The 19705-nt window shown below is 47.5% G+C and overlaps 1 protein-coding gene across 1 annotated transcript in view; it reads right to left on the bottom strand.

Moving 5' to 3' along the window:
• Positions 1-4209: 4209 nt before the first annotated feature.
• Positions 4210-19705, bottom strand: part of LOC126542046 ((3R)-3-hydroxyacyl-CoA dehydrogenase-like) — a 16816-nt gene continuing 1320 nt past the window's right edge. Inside the window, exons 2-4 of the mRNA XM_055076803.1 lie at positions 15725-15944; positions 6768-6964; positions 4210-6126 (exon numbers count right to left, since the gene is read on the bottom strand). Coding sequence (XP_054932778.1) covers positions 5722-6126; positions 6768-6964; positions 15725-15911 — 789 coding nt within the window. The 5' untranslated portion in view covers positions 15912-15944 and the 3' untranslated portion in view covers positions 4210-5721. The remainder of the gene's footprint in view (positions 6127-6767; positions 6965-15724; positions 15945-19705) is intronic.

Raw genomic sequence — 19705 nt, 5'->3', positions numbered from 1 at the left:
TTGGAAACAAGCTAGACAGCTGCGGTCTTAGCGTGGATAAAGTGCACGGATGCTTCCTTTTTCTTTTCTTTTTTTTTTTTTCTTTTTTTTTTTGCCACAGAGCCTACCACCGCAAAAGCGAATTGACAACGTAAGTGAAAAGGTTTAAAGGAAAGTTTTGTTTCGTTCCAGTCGCCATGCCTTTCTCTAATGAGCCGAACAAAAACGCGATCCTTGCCTTGGGAGCTGCAAATGGCAACAAGAGAGAGGCCGCAAATATGCATGTTTATCAGTCATGGAAGTATGGCGGTAGACCAAACGAGTCGACTATCATCAGAAATAATGAAAACCTGAGAAAAACCCGCATCTTCTAGAAACAGCAATGGCGGACTCCATTTTTGAGTCCTAACCTACCCGCGGATGTTCTAGCATTTATGGACTCAAACCCTCATGCTAGCGTGCAGGACGTGGACGCCAGGTATATATTTCCAAGTCATCAGTTTGGAGAATTCTAAATGACTCGGCCTTTCACCCGTACCCCCTTACCCTGCACGAATGCTTGGAAGATACGGACCTGCAGAATTGCCTAGATTTCTTGAATCGGGTCCCCGCAAAATCCGATGAGTCATCGGACTTTTTTGAGCAGCATCATGTGCACAGATGAAGCCGATTTTCGCAGAAACACCCAAGTAAGTTTGCATAATGCACACTATTGTAGTGACTCCAATTCACACTGGGTAAAGCGCAATCGGCACCAGTACCAGTGGTCGTTCAATGTGTGGTGCAGAATTTACGCCGGTGCTATAATCAGTCCCATCTTCTTCGGTCATACGCTGAGTGGACAGCGTAACGAGTACGAAATTCTTGACGGAGTGGTGGATTAATTTCTCAGCGAAGTCCCGCTGTCACGTCTTCCACTTCTGTGATATCAGCAAGGTGGGGCACCAGCAGACAGCAGCAGTTGAGCACGAAACTGGCTGGATGCAACTTTTCGTGCGCAACATATTGGAAGGCACGGGCCTGTAAATTGGTCGGCAAGGTCACCTGACCTCTCTCCACTCGATTTCTTTCTTTGGGGTTATGTGAAAGATCGTGCTTGCATGATCGAGACGGAGGTAAGGATAACGGATGTCTGCCGTAGAATTCTAGCGTCGGTCATCAAGAAAGCCACTGAAGATGTGATAAAAAGGACTCAGTACTGCGTAGCTGCAGAAGGAGACCTATTCGAATGCCTCCTCTAGGCAGCAGCTGGTGTTCGACGGCGCTTTCGAATTCATAGATAATAAGGACACATTGAAACCTGGTGTTTCTTTCCCTCTTTTTTTGTGCAAATGTCTCGATTGCCAATTCGGCTCATTTGGAAGTGGTATATTTATTTTCTTGAATGCATCGGTTTTGCCTTTTCTCTACACGTGGGTCGCTTTTCGGCCTGTGATGATGAGTGCATGATGTACCTGATGCACAGAGCATAAATAGATGGTCGTTTGAAATAAATGACAGTTGAAAGTAGCGCCAGCTCTGTCGTCCTGGCCTTTAGCGCGTTTTTATGAAAACTGTCAAGATGAACCAATTCTCCCGAATCAAGATATTGTTGCGGTCTGTTTACTTCGGTTTTATTTTTATTTTATTTTTTTGCCACGAACCTGTTTTTGCAGCAGGTATACACTCTCATAAAAAATAAAACCGTCATTTTAATTTGGCTTCGGTCTGAAGCAAGTTTCTGGCACGAAATATGGCTGCGCGCGCACTCTTTCGATGCGGTGCGAGCAAAGCCGAGATTTTGAAACATTCTACACTATTGCATTAATTTTCGCGCTTCTTGCATAGTCAGAGCGACGCTTCAAGTTTATTTTGTTATCAGTGTGATCAGTCGGGCTTCGGAGACGGATAAGTGTGACTTAGAAATGAGAGGAAGGAATAGCTGCGAAGCCGCGAAACCTGCTGTTGGTGCTCCTTTCGTACCATCATCAAGGTGATACGCTGTCTCTTCGGGTTTGCGACAGGCAAAGCAGCTGCTTTCGATCAGCTTATTTGAGGGTGTTGCTTTATGATGCAGGTGCGAGCGCAGTCACGTGGTATTTTTTTATATTTCGTGGGGTTTCTTTACCAGTTGGAAAAAATTGTACGCAATTAGTACGTCGCTGAAAGCACCGCCATTAGACGTCATTTGGCGGTGCCTGCAAATGCCTCCTTTACACTGTGATCATCAGGACACTACTTATCGAGTTAGATAATTAATTGCAATTACCTAATTAAATCTCAGTAACGGAAATATAAGTGGCGGCTACTCCACTGTACTGGAAACAATATGCAATAGGTTTTCGTCGAGTAACACAATTGCTCCTTTTTTTTTTAAGTCTTGCTGCGTGATAGTTGGGACACTCTCTATAATTCACTCAGTAACCGAAATTATGCCAAGCCGGGTCCACTCGAAATCATAATAGAGAGCAGTGATGCGCAGTAGCGCTTGTACTCGGACTCACAGAAAAAAAGAATAAGAGGGAGAGACTGCAGTTTCTCCGGAAAGGCGAAGTAGTATTAGGGATAGCGAAGTACACGACAATTGCACGAAGGAAGGTTACGCCACCGAGAGACGCCAGATTCTTGTTGGTGCGAGAGGACTCGGGCTGTGAAATTGAACTTTCTTCTACTATGAGGTCTTGTAAATACTCGTATAAGGCCGTCACTTCAGTGAACAATTCTTAGAGGTCACACAAAGTTCCTTCAAGTGCAACTTTTATTAAAGCTTATGTATATGGGGTTCAGAAAGCTTGTCGGGCACCATCACCCCCCCTCCCCCCCTGGAAAAATGAAAACCTTCCGCCTATGGTCTTACACACGGGTTCTGCCAAAGAAGAATGCTCTTAACTAGGCATACTCAAGGCAAGCGAAATCCTTCGCTTTTTTTCATATCTCTTGCGACACTATTTCGCAAGAGATTTCAGGGTACCTGTTCCCAAGGAAGTAACAATGAGAATAACATAAAGATTTGTTAAGCAAACTCACAAACTACGGGAAAGAAAAACTAGGAAGTATTACGTCCCTGCGGTACTTTGTGATCTCAGTGACGAGATATTGAAAAAAGAAATCCACTGGGGAAAAAGATAAGAAAGTGGTGCTTAGAAACAATGCAAGTGCTCGCCGTACTGTAGCCGCTAATCGCAGCTGTTTACATGCTGTAAATCTTTTGCTTGGCCCATGTGCTGCTCACGCAGCGGATGCCCTCACACGCCAGCTTCGTCTTAGTGCCTTAGTACTAGTGACTACGGGCAAGTAATGAAACCCAGTAGTGGCTTCATTGATGATATTTCTGAATGTTTATCATCAGAATATTGAACTTGCTTTGACCCTTGTGCATCTCCCTTTTTACGTCATAATCATCCCGCATCACACCTATTTGTCCCCGTTCCCCCTCAGCGCGTTAGCTCAGGCCGACCTCTCTGCTTTCTTTCAAATAAATTCTCTCCCTCCTCCTCCTACTTTCTCTCTCTCTCTCTCTATCTCTCTCTCTTGTAACTGCTGATGTATCCACCAACTGCCAGATCCGCCGACAAGTAATAAGTACTTAGGCTGACCAGCCGATTTATGTGTTTGAAAAACGGGCGAATAAACTGTATTGTATTGTATTGCATTGCATTGTGTATGATCAACAGCCTTTGTTCCAGGGTCGTTGGATTGAGCTGTGTGGCGCAATCAGTTAAGCCAGCCAAATGCTATTTTTTCCCCAGCTTATTTCCAGCGACAGGTACACTCGTACAACTCTTCGTTGCTGCCTTCGGCCAGCGTTTAGTGACGCTAGTGATTAATAGACATTTTAAGTTCGCATATATTCATACACATACTAATTTGTTTGATATTTTTCTCATATTTTCTACGTTTTCCCGTTCCCCCATTAGAGGGTAGCCAATAGGACAGTTATTCTAGTTAAACAACCTGTGTGTTTTTCGCCGTTTCTCTCCATCTCTCTTGCTCTTTGAATAGTTCTCATGTGGATGGGGAAGCAGTACGCGGGTAAACTTACTATGTACGCATGCACAGAAATCTCTTCGCTCGTCTTGATTTGTGCTCCAGCTCCTTTCTTACTGCCATTCTCCTATGCAGGCCCTTAAAAATTTCCTATCTTCATCAGAGCGCAGCCGCACCGCCATGCAGCTATCTGATGCGCCGATCATGCAAATTCGGGCGCAAGCTTTATGCGTGTAGGCGGAGTGCAGATAAACAGGGACAACATATAAGGCACTGTTTATTAGTAGTGAAAAAGGACTTTATTGAGAAGGTGGCCTCAAGACGTGCAAGGTTATCTGTGTTTATTAAAACAGACGAAAGTATGAGACTTTGGCTACTAAGGAGCAAGGCATCTCGAAAGCTCCGTTGAGGAAGTCTGATTCAAATTAAAAAAAGGAATAGTAACTCTCTGTGTAGTTCTTTGCTACCCCATTCTGCACCGCATTTTTATTTCTTCCTCTGTCTCTCTTTCTCTCCTTCGCTCGGTTCGACAATTTCCCAAGATGTTCACATAGCAGTTTCTCCGTGTCATGAATCACCTTAGTTGTTTTGACACAACTTGCGGTTGCTATAACGGCAATTAAGTCCAGATGATCTAACGTGGTTTGGGGTAGAGGAACTCTGGTCATCGCAGAGGGAAATGTGCAGACGAGGCGGTCAATCTAGCAGCGGTGAACCGAAGTACTGCATCGTGACACTAACGAGCGCCGACAGTGAGCCCTTCGGTTGTCTCAGCTCAGCGGAGGCTCCAACGCGGTGTAGCCTGGTGTAGGCGGTGTAGTCCTTCTGCTGAAGTGACAACGCAGTTTCCGCACATGGTTAGTATTTCGCGTCCAATTAGCCAGTGACGCCTCGTCGGCTGCGGAGTGCAGCTTCAACACACATCAGCAGTTCTCACACGCCGCCTACTGCTTCGCTTGCAATGGCACCACCTAACTGCCGCGCTGAGAGGCGCAGGAAGGCAATGACGTCGACCGGCGAATCACGCTTTCTTCCGGCGAGAAACAAGCCAGCGTGAAGCAGAACGCCTTCGTGCGTTCGCATCCACGCTGCGAACGCATGCCACTCGCATTCCTGAAGCTGAGCGCGCCGCAGCTCAACTCGCTGTCCAAGAAACTACGGAGCCGGACCAGAAAGTTCGCACCTTCGCCGAAGCGACTCGGCAGCAGGACGCCGCTCGCCAACATGCCGTGCTCTAAACAAACCTGTATCACAGTCGCCGATCCGCAAATCGTGCGCATTTCACTGCAGCGGACCGTGAGTTCACGAAGCAAACATGCAATAGCTTCAGCTTCTGTGAAGACCCGTTTCCCTTTCGTATTCCAACGATTCCTGTGTAACAGAGATCAACCATATATTTTTCGTCTCACTCGCACACACACTCAATGCAGATTTCGCGTTAACATGCACAGACCGCCACTGATGTTGATGGAAACTCTCGAAACGAGAAAGCTATACGCATCCTAAGGAAGCAATTGGACAGCCCAGCCAATTTTCCATCAGAGCTGCAGAAATTGTTGCCCCTTCCAAAGGTGATGGTTAAGTAGAAATGTGTCTGCGATAAACGCAATATTTGAAAAGCGTATATATAGCTTATTCTTGTGGCCTAAAGACTCAGGAAAATTACATTTTTAACTGCATTTTCAAGATCAGTTGTCACTATGATTCTACAAACTGACGTTGTCGTAGCGAGAGTTCTTTCAGTGTCGGTCGCCGAAGATTCCACAGTTCTCACTGTCACATGTGAAGACCACCGGTGACATCGAGGGCTGCTCCAGTAACGAATGAGCTATCCGCCTCGTCGCACAGAAACCGGACGGCTCTGGCAATCTCCTCGGGTTGGGCTGCCCTGCCGAGGGGCGTGCGGGCGATCACGTAGGTGCGGTCCTTGTCGCTCACGTCGGCTGTCATGGTGGTGTCGGTGAATCCTGGCAGCACCACGTTGCAGCGGATGCCGTGCGGCGCCAGCTCGAGCGCCGCCGTCTTGGTGAAGGCCACGATGGCCGCTTTGGACGCGGCATAGGCGCACTGTCGGCTCAAACCCGTCCGGGCCACAACGCTGGAGAGCGTCACCACGGCGCCCTTCCGCACACCCCGGGACAGCATATCGCTGGCTGCTGCTTGCACCGTCAAAAATGTGCCCTGCGCACGAAAGCATGCATAGATCAGTTATTAATTCAAATATTGCGGGTAATTGCGTGCGAGCATTGAAAAAACCTGATACTGTTCACTAAAACTGCCGAAAAGCCTATTCCCTTTTTCTTTTCGTCGATACTGATTGCTCCGTAACGAGTAAGTAGAGAATTCCGTCGGAGTTTTATTTCTTGGCGAATTTGTGCTTGGCAAGTTTTATTGCTGTATGCCATTACTTATAGCTCTCTACAGGTGCCTCCCACCGTATGCATACGTCTACCAAGTCATCATCATCCCTCGCGCCACCTTTTATTACCCTTTTTCAACTTCTCCAGTGCAGAGCAGCAAACTAGAATGCGTAATCTTTGACCTACTCTTCTGCCTTCCTTCAAGCAAACTCTCTCCTTTTGTTTGTTTTGGTTAATATCGTTATCCAGTGTTACAATACCCATGCCATGAGTCGGCTAACGCCAGGTGACGGATAGCTCAAACAAAGGTGGCTGACAAGGCCTCGACTGTTTGTTGGTACTCGCTGTTCATTCGCACTTTCATTTTATGAATCGCTCTAGCAAGTCAAGCGCTGCTCAAAGTGCCTAGTCCTGGGAGAAGGCGAATTGTGCATAACTTATGGGCTGACAACTATGGCGTACCTTTAGGTTAACTGATATAACGCGGTCGAAGGCTTCGGGCTTTGTGTCGACTACGCTGTCAATGTTCTTGACTCCGGCGCAGCAAACGACGATGCTCACTGCTGGCAGGCCCGGCGAATCTCGTATGCGACTGAAGATAGACTTTACTGAGGCCTCGCTGCTGACATCGACGTGCAAGGCCAGGTGTCGCCCAGCTCCTAGGAAAATCCAATAGATTTCCCAATGTTAAAAGCCCTTCTCAAAAAGATGTAAGCCAGCTTTATCTTGTTGTTGTTTCTGAGGCCGTCATATGGTGAAATATGCATAGTTAATGACCAAGTTTCAGGCAATAGAGGCTTGCGTGAGGCACACGCATGAGAGGTCATCGTATGTGCCTGTTGAACACTAGATTGCAACCAATGCCCTGAATTATATTTATTTAACTCCGTCTGAAGGGCACTGCTGCTATGACACGCACATATTCTGTGCGGAGCTATACAAGCGCCTGCGGGAAGTGATCACGGGGTTATGATACACCATGCTGCTTCTAATCTGTGCTCCTACGACTTCTCGTGCACCATGGCGAAATGCATTTTTCTTTTGCAAGAATGTTTATTGTGGTTTTGGCGAGCGGCCTATTGAGAGGTCTGCAGCTTACTGCGGATTATGTGTGCAAGGCATGCGAATGTAACATAGGCGCTTATGATTCCCCAGAAGGTGGCACTGTTCTATTGTGTTTATCTCTGTGTTTCATTTTTTGGTAAGCCTCTCTTGCGCAAGCGAATCGCCTAGCATGCCAAAAATTTCAGCCTTATTACAGGCGAAGATTCGCAATCGTTTAAACATAGCAACGTTGTCATTTCTGAGTATGAATGTTGGCAGTAATGGCCTACTTTGGTGTCTGGAAGCATAGCCTAATAACGCCTCTTCGGCCCGCAATCGGAGGGCTGCATTCAAGACGAGACAGTCATTGCGTATCTTTGATGTGGTCATGTATATTTTTCCTCTCAACTTTTTCCTGCAAGTAGACCATTTGTGTCACTGGCTTCAGCCATCTTTATGAATTCGTGTTCACATGGGACACTGATGGCTTCGTGTGACGGGTCAAATACCTCTACGCGAAACGACAGTGCGATGAGCCCGAATGTCGCACGTAATCTTGACAACTGACTGCGCTTACGTGTGCCGAGATGTACGAGCAATTGGATGGTCAATAATCCAGATGTCACTGTTTAAGCGAAGCGTGTGGTCCCAGGTACCCACAGCTTCGTTTGTGACAACGAATATACTGGTGTTTCGCAATAATCAGGCGCCTGGGTGAAAGCTACATGCAACTGGCTTCAGCCACTCGTGAATGAAATGGGCATATTCCTATGCCACGGGTTCCTCGCCGAGAGGCTGACGCCTGCTTGTACTCGAACATATTCGAGCTATGTACGCAGCTTGCCTCATAGCTTTACGTGTCTGAATAAACATGTGTTGGAAATTAACGCTGTCACGGGTTTTCAAGGGGCCGTCATCCACTCTTCCAACGATTGAAGACTGGATGCACCAACGCTGAAACTTTCCCTAACAAGTGCTCGAGATCACCCAATATCAACGTACTTGGCAACCGAAGCGCTCAGAGCGCATATTCGGCACGTTGCCCGACTACCTTCTCACCATCTTGCCGCTTTAGCCGCAGAAAGGCCACACGCAACTTTCAGTCGTATAATTGTTGCCAATCGTACCTCGTTGCCATCGAACTACACGCCTGCAGCAAGACCATCCTCATCTTCATGGTGCCTGCGCAAACCTGAAATACGCCTCACCATCCCAGGAATCACGAAGAAAGCTAAAATGCCGTCTTTTGCCCTGAAGCAAGCCACATTAGGACTTTTGCATGATGTGCACAATGGTCGCGCTCACGTTTACATCGATGGCTCAGTCACACCTGCAAGTTCAGCTGCGGCTGTGGTGATGCCAACAAGATCCGTCAAAATACAGCTAAAAACGTTACATGTATCATCAATGACAGCTGCTGAACTGGTAGCCCTGCGTGCGGCTCTTCATTTCATTCAGGAGGAACCACCCCATGCATGGTCAACCTGCTGTACTCTCAGCACTGCGCCATGGATCGCATAAGCAGCTCGTCTCAGAGATCAGAGAAGACCACCATTGCATAGTTGACGAAGGACATGATATAATAAATCAGTGGTTGCCTAGTCACTGTGGCATACATGGCAATGATCGAGCAGACGCAGCTGCGCGATCTGCCCATGACGGCGTCAACTGCGTTGCCATTCCTTTTTCGAGAGCCGACGCAGCGAAAAAACTTTCCGCACTTGCGCGTGACCTGATATTAGCTCAATGGAATTCATCCCAGTTGACAAGTACACGCCTTCATACCCTAGACCCTAATTTACAGCTCCGTATTCCGCCCGACCTTCCACGACGTAACCGCACCCTTCTAGTCCGTCTATGGCTAGGAGTAGCATTTTCAAATGCGTACTCCTTTCTTATCGGAATGGCCAACAGCCCACTTTGTGACTTCGGCGGGTGCAACGAAACAATCGCACATCTTCTTTGTGAGTGCCCTCGCTTCAACCAGCAACCAGCAACCACCCTAAACAAACTGGACAAACGCCCAATGACGGAAAATACCATCCTTGGAAACTGGCCGCGAACATCAACGCCATCCGCTATGAAGGCGCTGCTGCGGTACTTAAAAGACACGAGACTTTCTGACAAAGTGCGACTGCACACTGTGTGACGTATGATTGTACGGTGACACTGCGTAACACTATGAACGCCTTTACAGGCTGCTTGACAGTGCCCACAGAAACAGTTCGCGCGCGCACGCGCGTGTGTGTATGTGCGTTGCGTGTGCGTGTGCGTGTGTGTGTGTGTGTGTGTGTGTGTGTGTGTGTGTGTGTCATTATTTTTTCCTTTTTTAACCTTTTCTCTCTCACCTATCGCATCCCTTTGCCCCTCTCCCAGTACAGGGCAGCCAACCGGAGATAAATGCTGGTTTACCTCCCTGTCTTTCCTTTGCCTTTCTCTATTTCTCTCTCTCTCTCTTCCCTAACAAGTATTGACGCAATATTTTAACAGCGCATGTTTATAGCTTACGTGGCTAACGAGACTTGAACCAATTGAGGGGGTAAAATATTTATTCCAAATTTATCCAAAAATCTGTGAATTAGTCAGCTGCACAGTCCTAGTTACAAAACTATATACGTGCGCCACATTCTAGCACTGCATAACACGGGCCACTCCCTCGTCGTATCACACTGACCTGAGAGCAAGAAATTGGAAATCAGACAGCAAAGTTCAGCCTGGTACATCTCTCCAGAGGGCTGGCCATGGCAGCAGCCTTAGCGCCGGAAGACACGACGGAGGACACGTACTGTCCGAACGGCTGTCAAAACATCTTGGTGGTATCGACTCCGCGGGAAGAAAACGCAAGAGCTTACGCCAAGGTACGCAAGATCCATACGAGGGATGGACCCTTCGAAGTGGCGGCCTACACCGCAGCAGGAGAAGGTACATGCAAGGGTGTTGTTCGCGGTATCGACCTGGACATTAGCGAGGCGGGAATGAAAACCCTTTTCGTCAATCACCGAAACGGTGATTACAACGGTGGTGGTACTTTTTGAAGGACGAAGAGTGCCAAACCGCGTTATTTGTGGCAACGTACTCATGCCCTGTAATCTCTACCGACGACAGATAGATGTGTGCTACGGCTGTGGTGAAATCGGACATAGATCCGACGTGTGTCCCAATCCGGCAAGTGTTAGAAAGTGTAGGGGCTGTGGAATCACTTCCCCACCTGAAGATCATCATTGCGATCCCAAGTGCGCTATTTGCGGTGGCGCACACCAAACTGGGGACCGAAAATGCAGTCGAAGATTCCAGATGCCTTATATTGTGAGGCAAAGGCGTCGAAGGCGCCAACGACAGCAAGCACGCTGTACACAGGTGGCCGACGACATTGAAGACAGCGACAAACCCCAGCGCAAAGGGGTCATGCAAGAAATTGACCCCAACTTGCGCTCTCGCACGAGAGGACGCTCCAGCTCACGAAGGCGCTCCCGCTCCAGAGGGCGTTCTCGATCCAGAGGATAACCCAGCTCTGGAGAATCTTCTGGTGTTGACCAGCAACCCCAAGGACCTGGGGCAAGATCGAGGTCGCGTTCACAGTCGACCCCAAGAGCAACCTGGGCCGATCGAGTCAAGAACGGAGGCCTTGGGAAACCAGGACAACCGACAAGGGCAAGGTCTAGGAGTACTAATGGTAGGGCACATCCGGAACGTGAGTCAAATCCCCGAATATTGGCATTAGAATCAGAAAATCGTAAATTAAGGCAAGAGCTGTCTGAGCTCAGGGAGGCTTTCAAATCCTTTAAAGAAAGTTCCGAAACACCCCGTAGTCAGATGGAGACAACGGCTCCAAAACCCTTGGCCGGCAAACCTAAACGTAAAGCCCCCCACCCCGTTCCCATTAGTGAAACAGAGGAGGAAGATTTAGAAACCTCTGAGGCCGAGGAAATGGGAGAGAGTGAGGCACCCCCCAAACACAAAAAAGTCAGAATAGCCGCAAGGTTGGCCACAATAGACAGGACTATGGCGAAAATCATGGAGCTCATCACTAATCTAGATGCTCGAGTGGGTCAACTAGAAAGGCCCAAAGTTAAGGCAAAGGCAAGCGCAGCGGCTGCATCGGCAGTCCACGGAGGCACAAACGGTAGCCCGAGCGCGGACTCTAGGGGTTCGGGTAGTCAACCAATGGTATCATAATGGCTTCAAACGACAACAATAACATTAAAATATGGCAGTGGAATTGTGCGAGTTTCAGAAGGCGCAAGGCTCCCCTGCAGCAGCTCATTAGATCGGCCAAAGTTAAGCCGCACGTTATTCTCTTACAGGAAACACTAGCTGAGGAGGATATCTCTCTACCGGGTTACAACTCCGAAACCTTGACCATTCCAGGGGGTCGGGGAATAGCGACTTTGGCTCGAAAGGGTACCTCCTATGAAACTCACGAGCTTCCCAAGTACAAGGTTGGTCTAGAAGCACAAATGATCGAACTCATCCTGAAGAACAAAAAAAGCAGCTAACGTGTATATAGCTAACGTTTATAGCTCTCCGCAAGATAGGAAAAGGGATTTTAAGACCCTCTTGGGCCGCATTTCCAGTAAGGCAGATACAGCCCCACTCGTAGTGGCTGGGGACTTCAACGCTCCCAACAAAGAATGGGGCTATGGTCATCAGAGCGTCAAGGGTACTAATTTAGCAACCACGGCAAGTGAATTAAAATTTGCTCTTATTACAGATGCTAACTTCCCCACGAGAACTGGTGCCTCCACTACCAGAGATACAACCCCCGATCTTACATTCCTTCGGGGAATTAAAGGCTCATGGGACAATCTGCAGGAGAATTTAGGAAGTGATCACTACGTAATTGAAGTCATCTTACAGACGCAACCACCACCACTAAGGAAATATGAATACGTGGACTGGGATCTCTTCCGTAAGCTGCGTAAGGAAACCAGCATAGATGACGAATCTTATGAGGAGCTTTTAGATCAACTAAAGGCAACAGTTAAGAAAGCTACTAAAGTAGTCCCAACAGAAATCGAAGTCCCGAAAATGGACTCCAAGCTAGCTCACATGCTGGAAGCGAAAAATGCCCTTCTAACCAGATGGAAGAGTCACAGACTCAATAGAAGACTTAGAGCCAAGGTCGCCCAAGTTAATCGTGATATCGAAACATACGCGGCTCAACTTTCACGTCAACAATGGGACGAAACTTGCTTAGAAACAGACGGCAGATTACGCAGAGGAGGCAAATGGAACCTATTGAAGAGCCTACTTAATGACAAGCTCTCCAGAGGTACTACAAACCTCGCCATAAACAGGCTCGTCAATAAACAGATAACTATAGGGCGGACAGCAACAGAGGTCGCAAACGACCTCGCATACATGTACCTGCCACTTAAAAATGAATGTGAAAACGAAGAAAAAATAAGCGAACCTTACTCCGGAATATCGCAACCGGACTTGGACAGTGACTTCACTGCAGCTGAGATAAGGCATGTACTTTTTAATTTAAATGGGAGATCTGCCCCGGCTCCGGATGGCATCACAAATAAACTTTTGCGAAACCTGGACGATGATGCCATAGACATAATCACGGTCAAAATTAATAGTCACTGGAGATCCGGCACTGTCCCACCGGAATGGAGGGAGGCCAAGGTGACGTTTATACCGAAACCCGGCAAACCACTAACAATGGAGAACCTCAGGCCCATATCACTTACATCCTGTATTGGCAAAGTAGTCGAACATGCTATTCATAATAGGATAATAGAACACATAGAAAACCAGGAGCTTTTCAGACACAATCTCATAGGCTTTCGGAAGGCATTATCCACACAGGACGCCATGCTAATGATCAAACGGGCTATTATTGACGACCCTAGCAGGGACGTAAAGGGCCTCCTGGGTCTGGATCTTAACAAAGCATTTGATACGGTTGCACATAAACATATCCTACATGAAATCTCAACCTTGAACCTGGGAAGCAATTTTTACAATTATGTGAGGTCCTTTCTAGGTAATCGGACAGCTCGGGTCAAACTCGGGATAGTCACAGGCGGTCCATACAGTTTAGGCAACAACGGCACACCACAAGGTTCAGTATTGTCCCCACACCTCTTTAACATTGCCATGCACAGGCTCTCGGAGGAATTGTCCAAAATCCCGAGCTTGGGGCACGTCATATACGCTGACGATATCACAGTGTGGGTCCCAAGGGGGTCACTCGCAGCACTAGAGCAGACACTACAGGCAGCCGTAGACACCACAGAATCCTTCCTTAAGGGCACCGGACTCAGGCTATCACCTAGTAAATCTGAGCTGCTGCTCTTCAGACAGGGGAGACAAGGTGTTAAAAACCTTGTGCCTTTAGAAACTCTGCCAATAAAAATCACAGACAACACAGGACGGGTCATACCCAGAGTAGAGCAAATAAAAATTCTGGGTCTTCTCATTGACGCAAGGAGCTGTAACGCTACGGCCCTAAACCGTCTCACAGGTCAGGCCAACAGTACTTTAAAGCTCCTGGGCAGGGTCTCAAACCGAAATGCAGGCCTCAAGGAGGACAATCTCATCAGAGCATATCATGCATTTTTCATCAGTCATGTGACGTACATTGCATCATACCTGAAGTGGGGGAAGGGAGAGAAGGCTAAGCTAAACGCACTTATACGCTCCGGACTCAAAAGGGCTCTGGGACTCCCGCACGGAACGAGTACCGAACTCCTCAACAAGTTAGGACTTCATAACACTATAGATGAGCTCATTGAGGCACATTCGATGTCACAAATTGCAAGACTCTCCAACACTAAGCCAGGGTGTAAAATTCTAGGTGAAGTCGGAATACTGCCTCGAGGAGGAGATGTCTCTAAGTTCAAAATACCCAAGGAGGTGGAGACACAATTAGTTGTAGACCCCATACCTAGAAATATTCATCCTGTGTACAACAAGGGCAGAAGGGACGCCAGGGCCAAATGCATTCTCGGTAAACTGCACCAACAACACAGCTCAGCTCTTTTTGTCGATGCAACTAGTCATGGATCGGGCAACCGCTACGCTATTGCCGTGGTCGACGAGAGCGGTAAATTAATAAACGCGGCGTCACTAAGAACGACCTCCATTCATGCCGCCGAAGAAGCAAGCATAGCACTTGCAATTACAATGAGGAGAGGCTCCACGATTTTCTCTGATTCCCGTACAGCTATTAGGAATTACTCAGCCGGCTTCATCTCAGTGGAAGCACACAAGTTACTTATACACAGTATTAATACTCATAATTACGACCAACTGGATAGCTCACACCTAGTCTGGTTTCCGGCTCATCAGGGCCACTCGGTCAGCCCCAGTGGCTGCAATCCTAACGAGCAAGCTCACTCTGCTGTGCGAGATCTCACATGCCGCGCATCAGATCAGGAACTGCTCCAGGATGACTGCGGCTCCTACAAAGACCCACTTACTACTTTTCACGAGATCACCTCACACTATAGGGAAGGCAGGAGGTTTTTTCCTCCCCCCCCCCCATCAGAAGCTCAACCGAGCTCAGGCAGTCACATTAAGAATGATTCAAACTAAATCTTATCCCACACCTTTTGTGCTTAACAAAATTGACCGGGATTTTCCCGCGGAATGTAAAAGTTGTGGACACACTTCGTGTCTATTTGATCATATGTTCTGGCTGTGCCCCAACCAAAGGGCTTCGGATCTCAACAGTGAGGAGGACTGGAGTCGGCGCATATCCAGCGAAGTCCTCCAAGATCAACTCCTGGCCGTCCGGAGAGCTCACGACATCGGGAAAGCCTTTGGCCTACCGGTGCCTACGTGGGCGGAGCCACCGACTTAGCCTGGGGGCTTGTGCCCTCGGACCCTAGTTTCTCTGGACTAAAATAAAGTTCTTGCCATGCCATGCCAGACAGCAAGCACAAACTACCAACAAGAATCACTGGCAGTGTTTCTTTGCGGGCTGCTTTTGAATTTCTCGCGTGCGTACCGAGCAGTCCGAACAAGCAAGCGTTTCCCGAATAAGCCATTCCAACATTTACAAAATGGTACTAAAAATATTTATGGAGCGCTAACGGCATAACATTGGGCAATAAAATAAAAAATCCGCAACAATATATATTGTACAATTTAGTAAAGTAGTGTATGTAGAAAACACAGTTTCTGGTCGTGTTAACTTCGAGCGGCATGGTATTTCAAATTTCCACTCCTCAAAAGTGAATGAGTCGCAAGCCATGAATAACTCATGAGCAACTAAATTACGAGTGAGTAACATAGCAGTCGACAGAGAGCCGAAAAGATCAAAATTTTGGTGTAAGATGAAGTTACAGCCGTTCCAGAAACTATAGAAAAAGGCTTTTGCGAAGAGTGGCTAACGCAGTTGGCTTCGTAGCCTTTCTCACCCCCAACAAGCCTGGACACGGTCTCGTGGGCAGCGTCCTCGTTGCAGTCGGCGGCGACCACCCGGGCTCCGTCCGCTGCTAGAGCCTCGCACACACACCGCCCGATGCCGCTTCCAGCTCCGGTCACCAAGGCTGTACGGTTCTCCAGCCTCGACATCGGGGGCAGCGCAGTGGAAATCGGACTCATGTTTCTTGTTAAACTGATCTGACGGGAATGAACCTAAGCGAAACAAACAACTATTATTACCCGGTATGCAGCCAAAGTGAGTATGTAGAGGCCGGTAGATAGAAACACTGTAAGTAACAAGAAATGAGCCATCGTTATATGCCACGGATAGGCTGGGCCAAATTTCATAAGCAAAGTTGGGAAGTAATAAACCCGCAACCGACACACGATTACGAACACGACTTACGAGAGGAGGTGAGCGACGTTCATTGTGCTGAAGTGTATAACATCGCGTCCTCATCCTCTAATACTAAAGAAGCTGATTTACGATTTCCCACGCCACCTATTACAACATTACCAATGATGGCCTCAGTGACATTCTCTGTTGCTGCCATTTCGTCCCTCATCGACAAAATCAAACTTTCGTCATCGGCTGGCGTAGACGAAATTAATTCCAAACTGTTAAAAAATACTAAACAAATTATTGCAGTGTATTTTTCAATGCTGTTCTCCCTGTCGCTTGAAACAGGAATTTTGCCCGACGACTGGAAAGTGGGAAAGGTACGTCACGTGCATTCGCTGGTGCAGGCCCCAGAATGCAAAGAATAGCGCTGAAACAAAGAAGCGCAGGCGCATTGCCGCCGTCACCAGAGACGCCTCGTGGTGTCCCTTTACTAACCAGTTCAGTGCTCCAAGGACGACAAAGCTGCGTTTGACAAAGCAGACGCACATCTTCCGAAACATTGAGCAACCTATATGAGGCACCTGACCCCGGTTCATCCCATTTTGCTCCTGGCAGTATAGTCAGAAGTAATTTCAGCACTGATCGCGTAACGTCCATGTATACGTGCCGTGCACTGCGGATGGTGACAACCCAAAAATACAGTGGTAAATGAATCACACTCGAGCTCAAATAGGATATGTATAGATTCGCTAGCCAATTACGTTTGCTCCTTTGCTTGACATCACGGAGGAGACGAAATTCTTTCAATGTCGACGTCTCTCACGAACTATGTTTTATAGTGCGGTGGCACGGAGGCAGCTGCACTGCGGTTCAGCTTGTACCGATTCTCAGGTTGCCACCGAGTGCAGTGAGTATAGCGGCCTGCCGCGGGATTGGCCCATTCACATCTCCGAACGCATCACCTCGGCCACTGGGGTGCCCACTCAGCACGCGGGGCGAGCTCAACGCAGGCGTCTTGTGTCAACATCGCGCCAACGTCGCACGCGTAAAAAAAAACGCAAGGGCAACGTGCAGAGCGGTCAGAATTTAACAGCAAATTGGCGCAACTGAGCCCAGCTAACGCAACATGCAGATGCCGTGAGAAGGAAGCTACAAGACCCGACCTACCGAGAAAGCGAATAGACAATTTGCCACGTAGACTTGCACGCGTGGTTTTGCCCATTGTATGTGCAGAGCTTGATGAGTTTCAGAGTATTTATCACATTGAGGATAATGATTTCCGCTGAGCTATGCTAAAACCTGCGCGCTATGTGAACACGCCTGTCTAGTGGCATCACGTTTTTCTGACTTTTCAGATACATCAACTCTTGTGTACAGTTCCATCAGCGAATGCGCAACCGCGTTGGAATCGTCACTGCCCCTCGTCTAACTGATAATAACTAATCGGCAATAATCTGCCCCCCCTCGCGGTCTCACCTCATCGCTACTTTTTAAGCACGAACGGACGCCGCCCGGCTATTAATTCATGGGCTTGGTAGCCCCGCAATCATGGTCACGAGCGCTCACTTTCGACGCACGTCTGCTTGCCTCGGTAAACTACCGTTCATTATTTATTCGACCTTCGCTATACTGCTTTGCTAGTGCTGTTGAGACCACGGCGTTGTATTATGACAGCTGGATAGTGCGAGCGCCTTATTGGACGCCTTTTGATGTTACCAGGTGACAGTGAATTAAAGCCTGCCCCAACGTTCGCTATAGTGAAACGTCTAATGACATAATGGAAGCACTTAAAGGAATTCGCTCAGGCCAGACAAATTACTAAATGGTGTTATCCATTCTCTATAATTTAGCGCAGAGCGACAAAGCCTTTGATGATATCAGGAAACGAGTGGCTATGACGGCGAGGACTTTTCGTCAATTGTCACAGTACAAACAGAAGTAGATGTGATCTGGCGGTTCGGTCAAGAAAGCACATATCAAATTGCCGCCATTAAGTTTAGGCTAGGTGAATCAGGAAATAGGGTGCAATGGTCTAATTTTGTATCTTTTGGTTTAAAACATGCCGAAAGAGTTACTACATCACTGCAACATGAAACTTGACTTTTGCACATGTGTATGTTCAAAGCGCTCACGCCATTTTAAAGCCGGGACGAACAGATTTAATACTGGGAAATTCGCGCACTTCAACGCAACGAATCATACCGTGGGCTTTTCGAAAGCCACTGATTACAAGATACCGCAATAACCCGCTCCCAAAAAGCTTAAGTACACAAGTCATATCATTCAATTCGTCAAGATCTAACAGAAGCGCCATTCAAACTTAGGCACATTAAGTTATTATTGACCAGGTGTGCATATTCAACTGAAATAGCTGGCCGCTGACTGATCCTCCTTATAGCCTCAGGTTATGATATCAACCGTCACGGCCACCTTCCATTTCTTTACACCAGCATCCGAAGTACTTTGCCTCGATCAACTCAGAAACGTGTGTAACACAAGAGAGTCGAACCTTATAATTCCAGCCAAAACATGACTAAGCCCGTCGAATTACTACCCTGACATTGTTTCGATTTTCCTAATAATTGTTAGTGAAATCTTGCGTCACATATTTCTGCAGTCGTTATGGCAAGGAGTGGTGCCGGATGCTAGGAAGGTGGGTAAGATTATTGCATGCCCAAAGAAGAGTCCGGCGTTTTCATGCGCGGTATATCTACATTATCTACTGTGGCTATATTGTCAATGGGTATACTAATAAAACGCTAATAATTTTACTAGCTGTCTGCCGAAGCATGTCATCAGAAACGCCAAAATGTCGTCTGTAGACATGTGCAAGTACCATCGGCATTATGCTTCAAATAATCTCTCTTGGTCATCTCATAAACAAAATGTCACTAACGAAAACAACCGTTCCCTGGGTTACGTTCGACGGTGCTAGCAGCGGCAGTCGAGCTGAAATTTGGGGGTGGGCCAACTTGAAATTTAGCGGTGGGCCAACTTAAATTTAGGGTGGGAGTTCCCGCATAATTTTTTCCGAAGAATGCGTTGTACCAGCTGTTGTACAAAAATGCTTTCTCCAAAGACGTTACGCCTCACTCTGATGCATACAGTTTCGAGGTTGTCATCGAATCGTTATCACTAAATAATGGCTCGTCCCTAATGTAAGATCCCACGCCTGGGGAATTTTCGAATACTAATAAAGAAACAACAACATGCTGTGGTAACTCACGTTAATTGTAGCTGCTGATTTGACGAGTAGTACTCGACTAAAAGCTCTGGTGCATTTCCACCGTCTTATAGGTGTTTCGCGACGTGCAAATCACGGTCAAATACAGACATTTAACGTAGCTGCAAATGTGAAAAAATATCAACATTTAAATCTACTAATTGGCTGCTGCCCTAGCTCCGACAGACAAATGAGTATGCTATGACGTGTGACGTGACGTCAATTCAGAGAAAATCTATCTCACAAGATGGTTAGGTACTTTCCTTTGCTGTAGCAAACAGCAGGTCTGAACCTCTGGAATACTTCCATTGCTTCAAAACAACTTTCACCTGGACAATTTTCGCACGTCATCGATCACGTCATCGACCTTCTCATCGCAATTCTTTGTTTTCTTTTGCTGACGTTCGA

Source organism: Dermacentor andersoni, chromosome 2 (genome assembly GCF_023375885.2).
Source record: "Dermacentor andersoni chromosome 2, qqDerAnde1_hic_scaffold, whole genome shotgun sequence".
Classification (NCBI taxonomy): domain Eukaryota; kingdom Metazoa; phylum Arthropoda; class Arachnida; order Ixodida; family Ixodidae; genus Dermacentor; species Dermacentor andersoni.
This window is presented reverse-complemented; position numbering and strand designations above follow the sequence as displayed.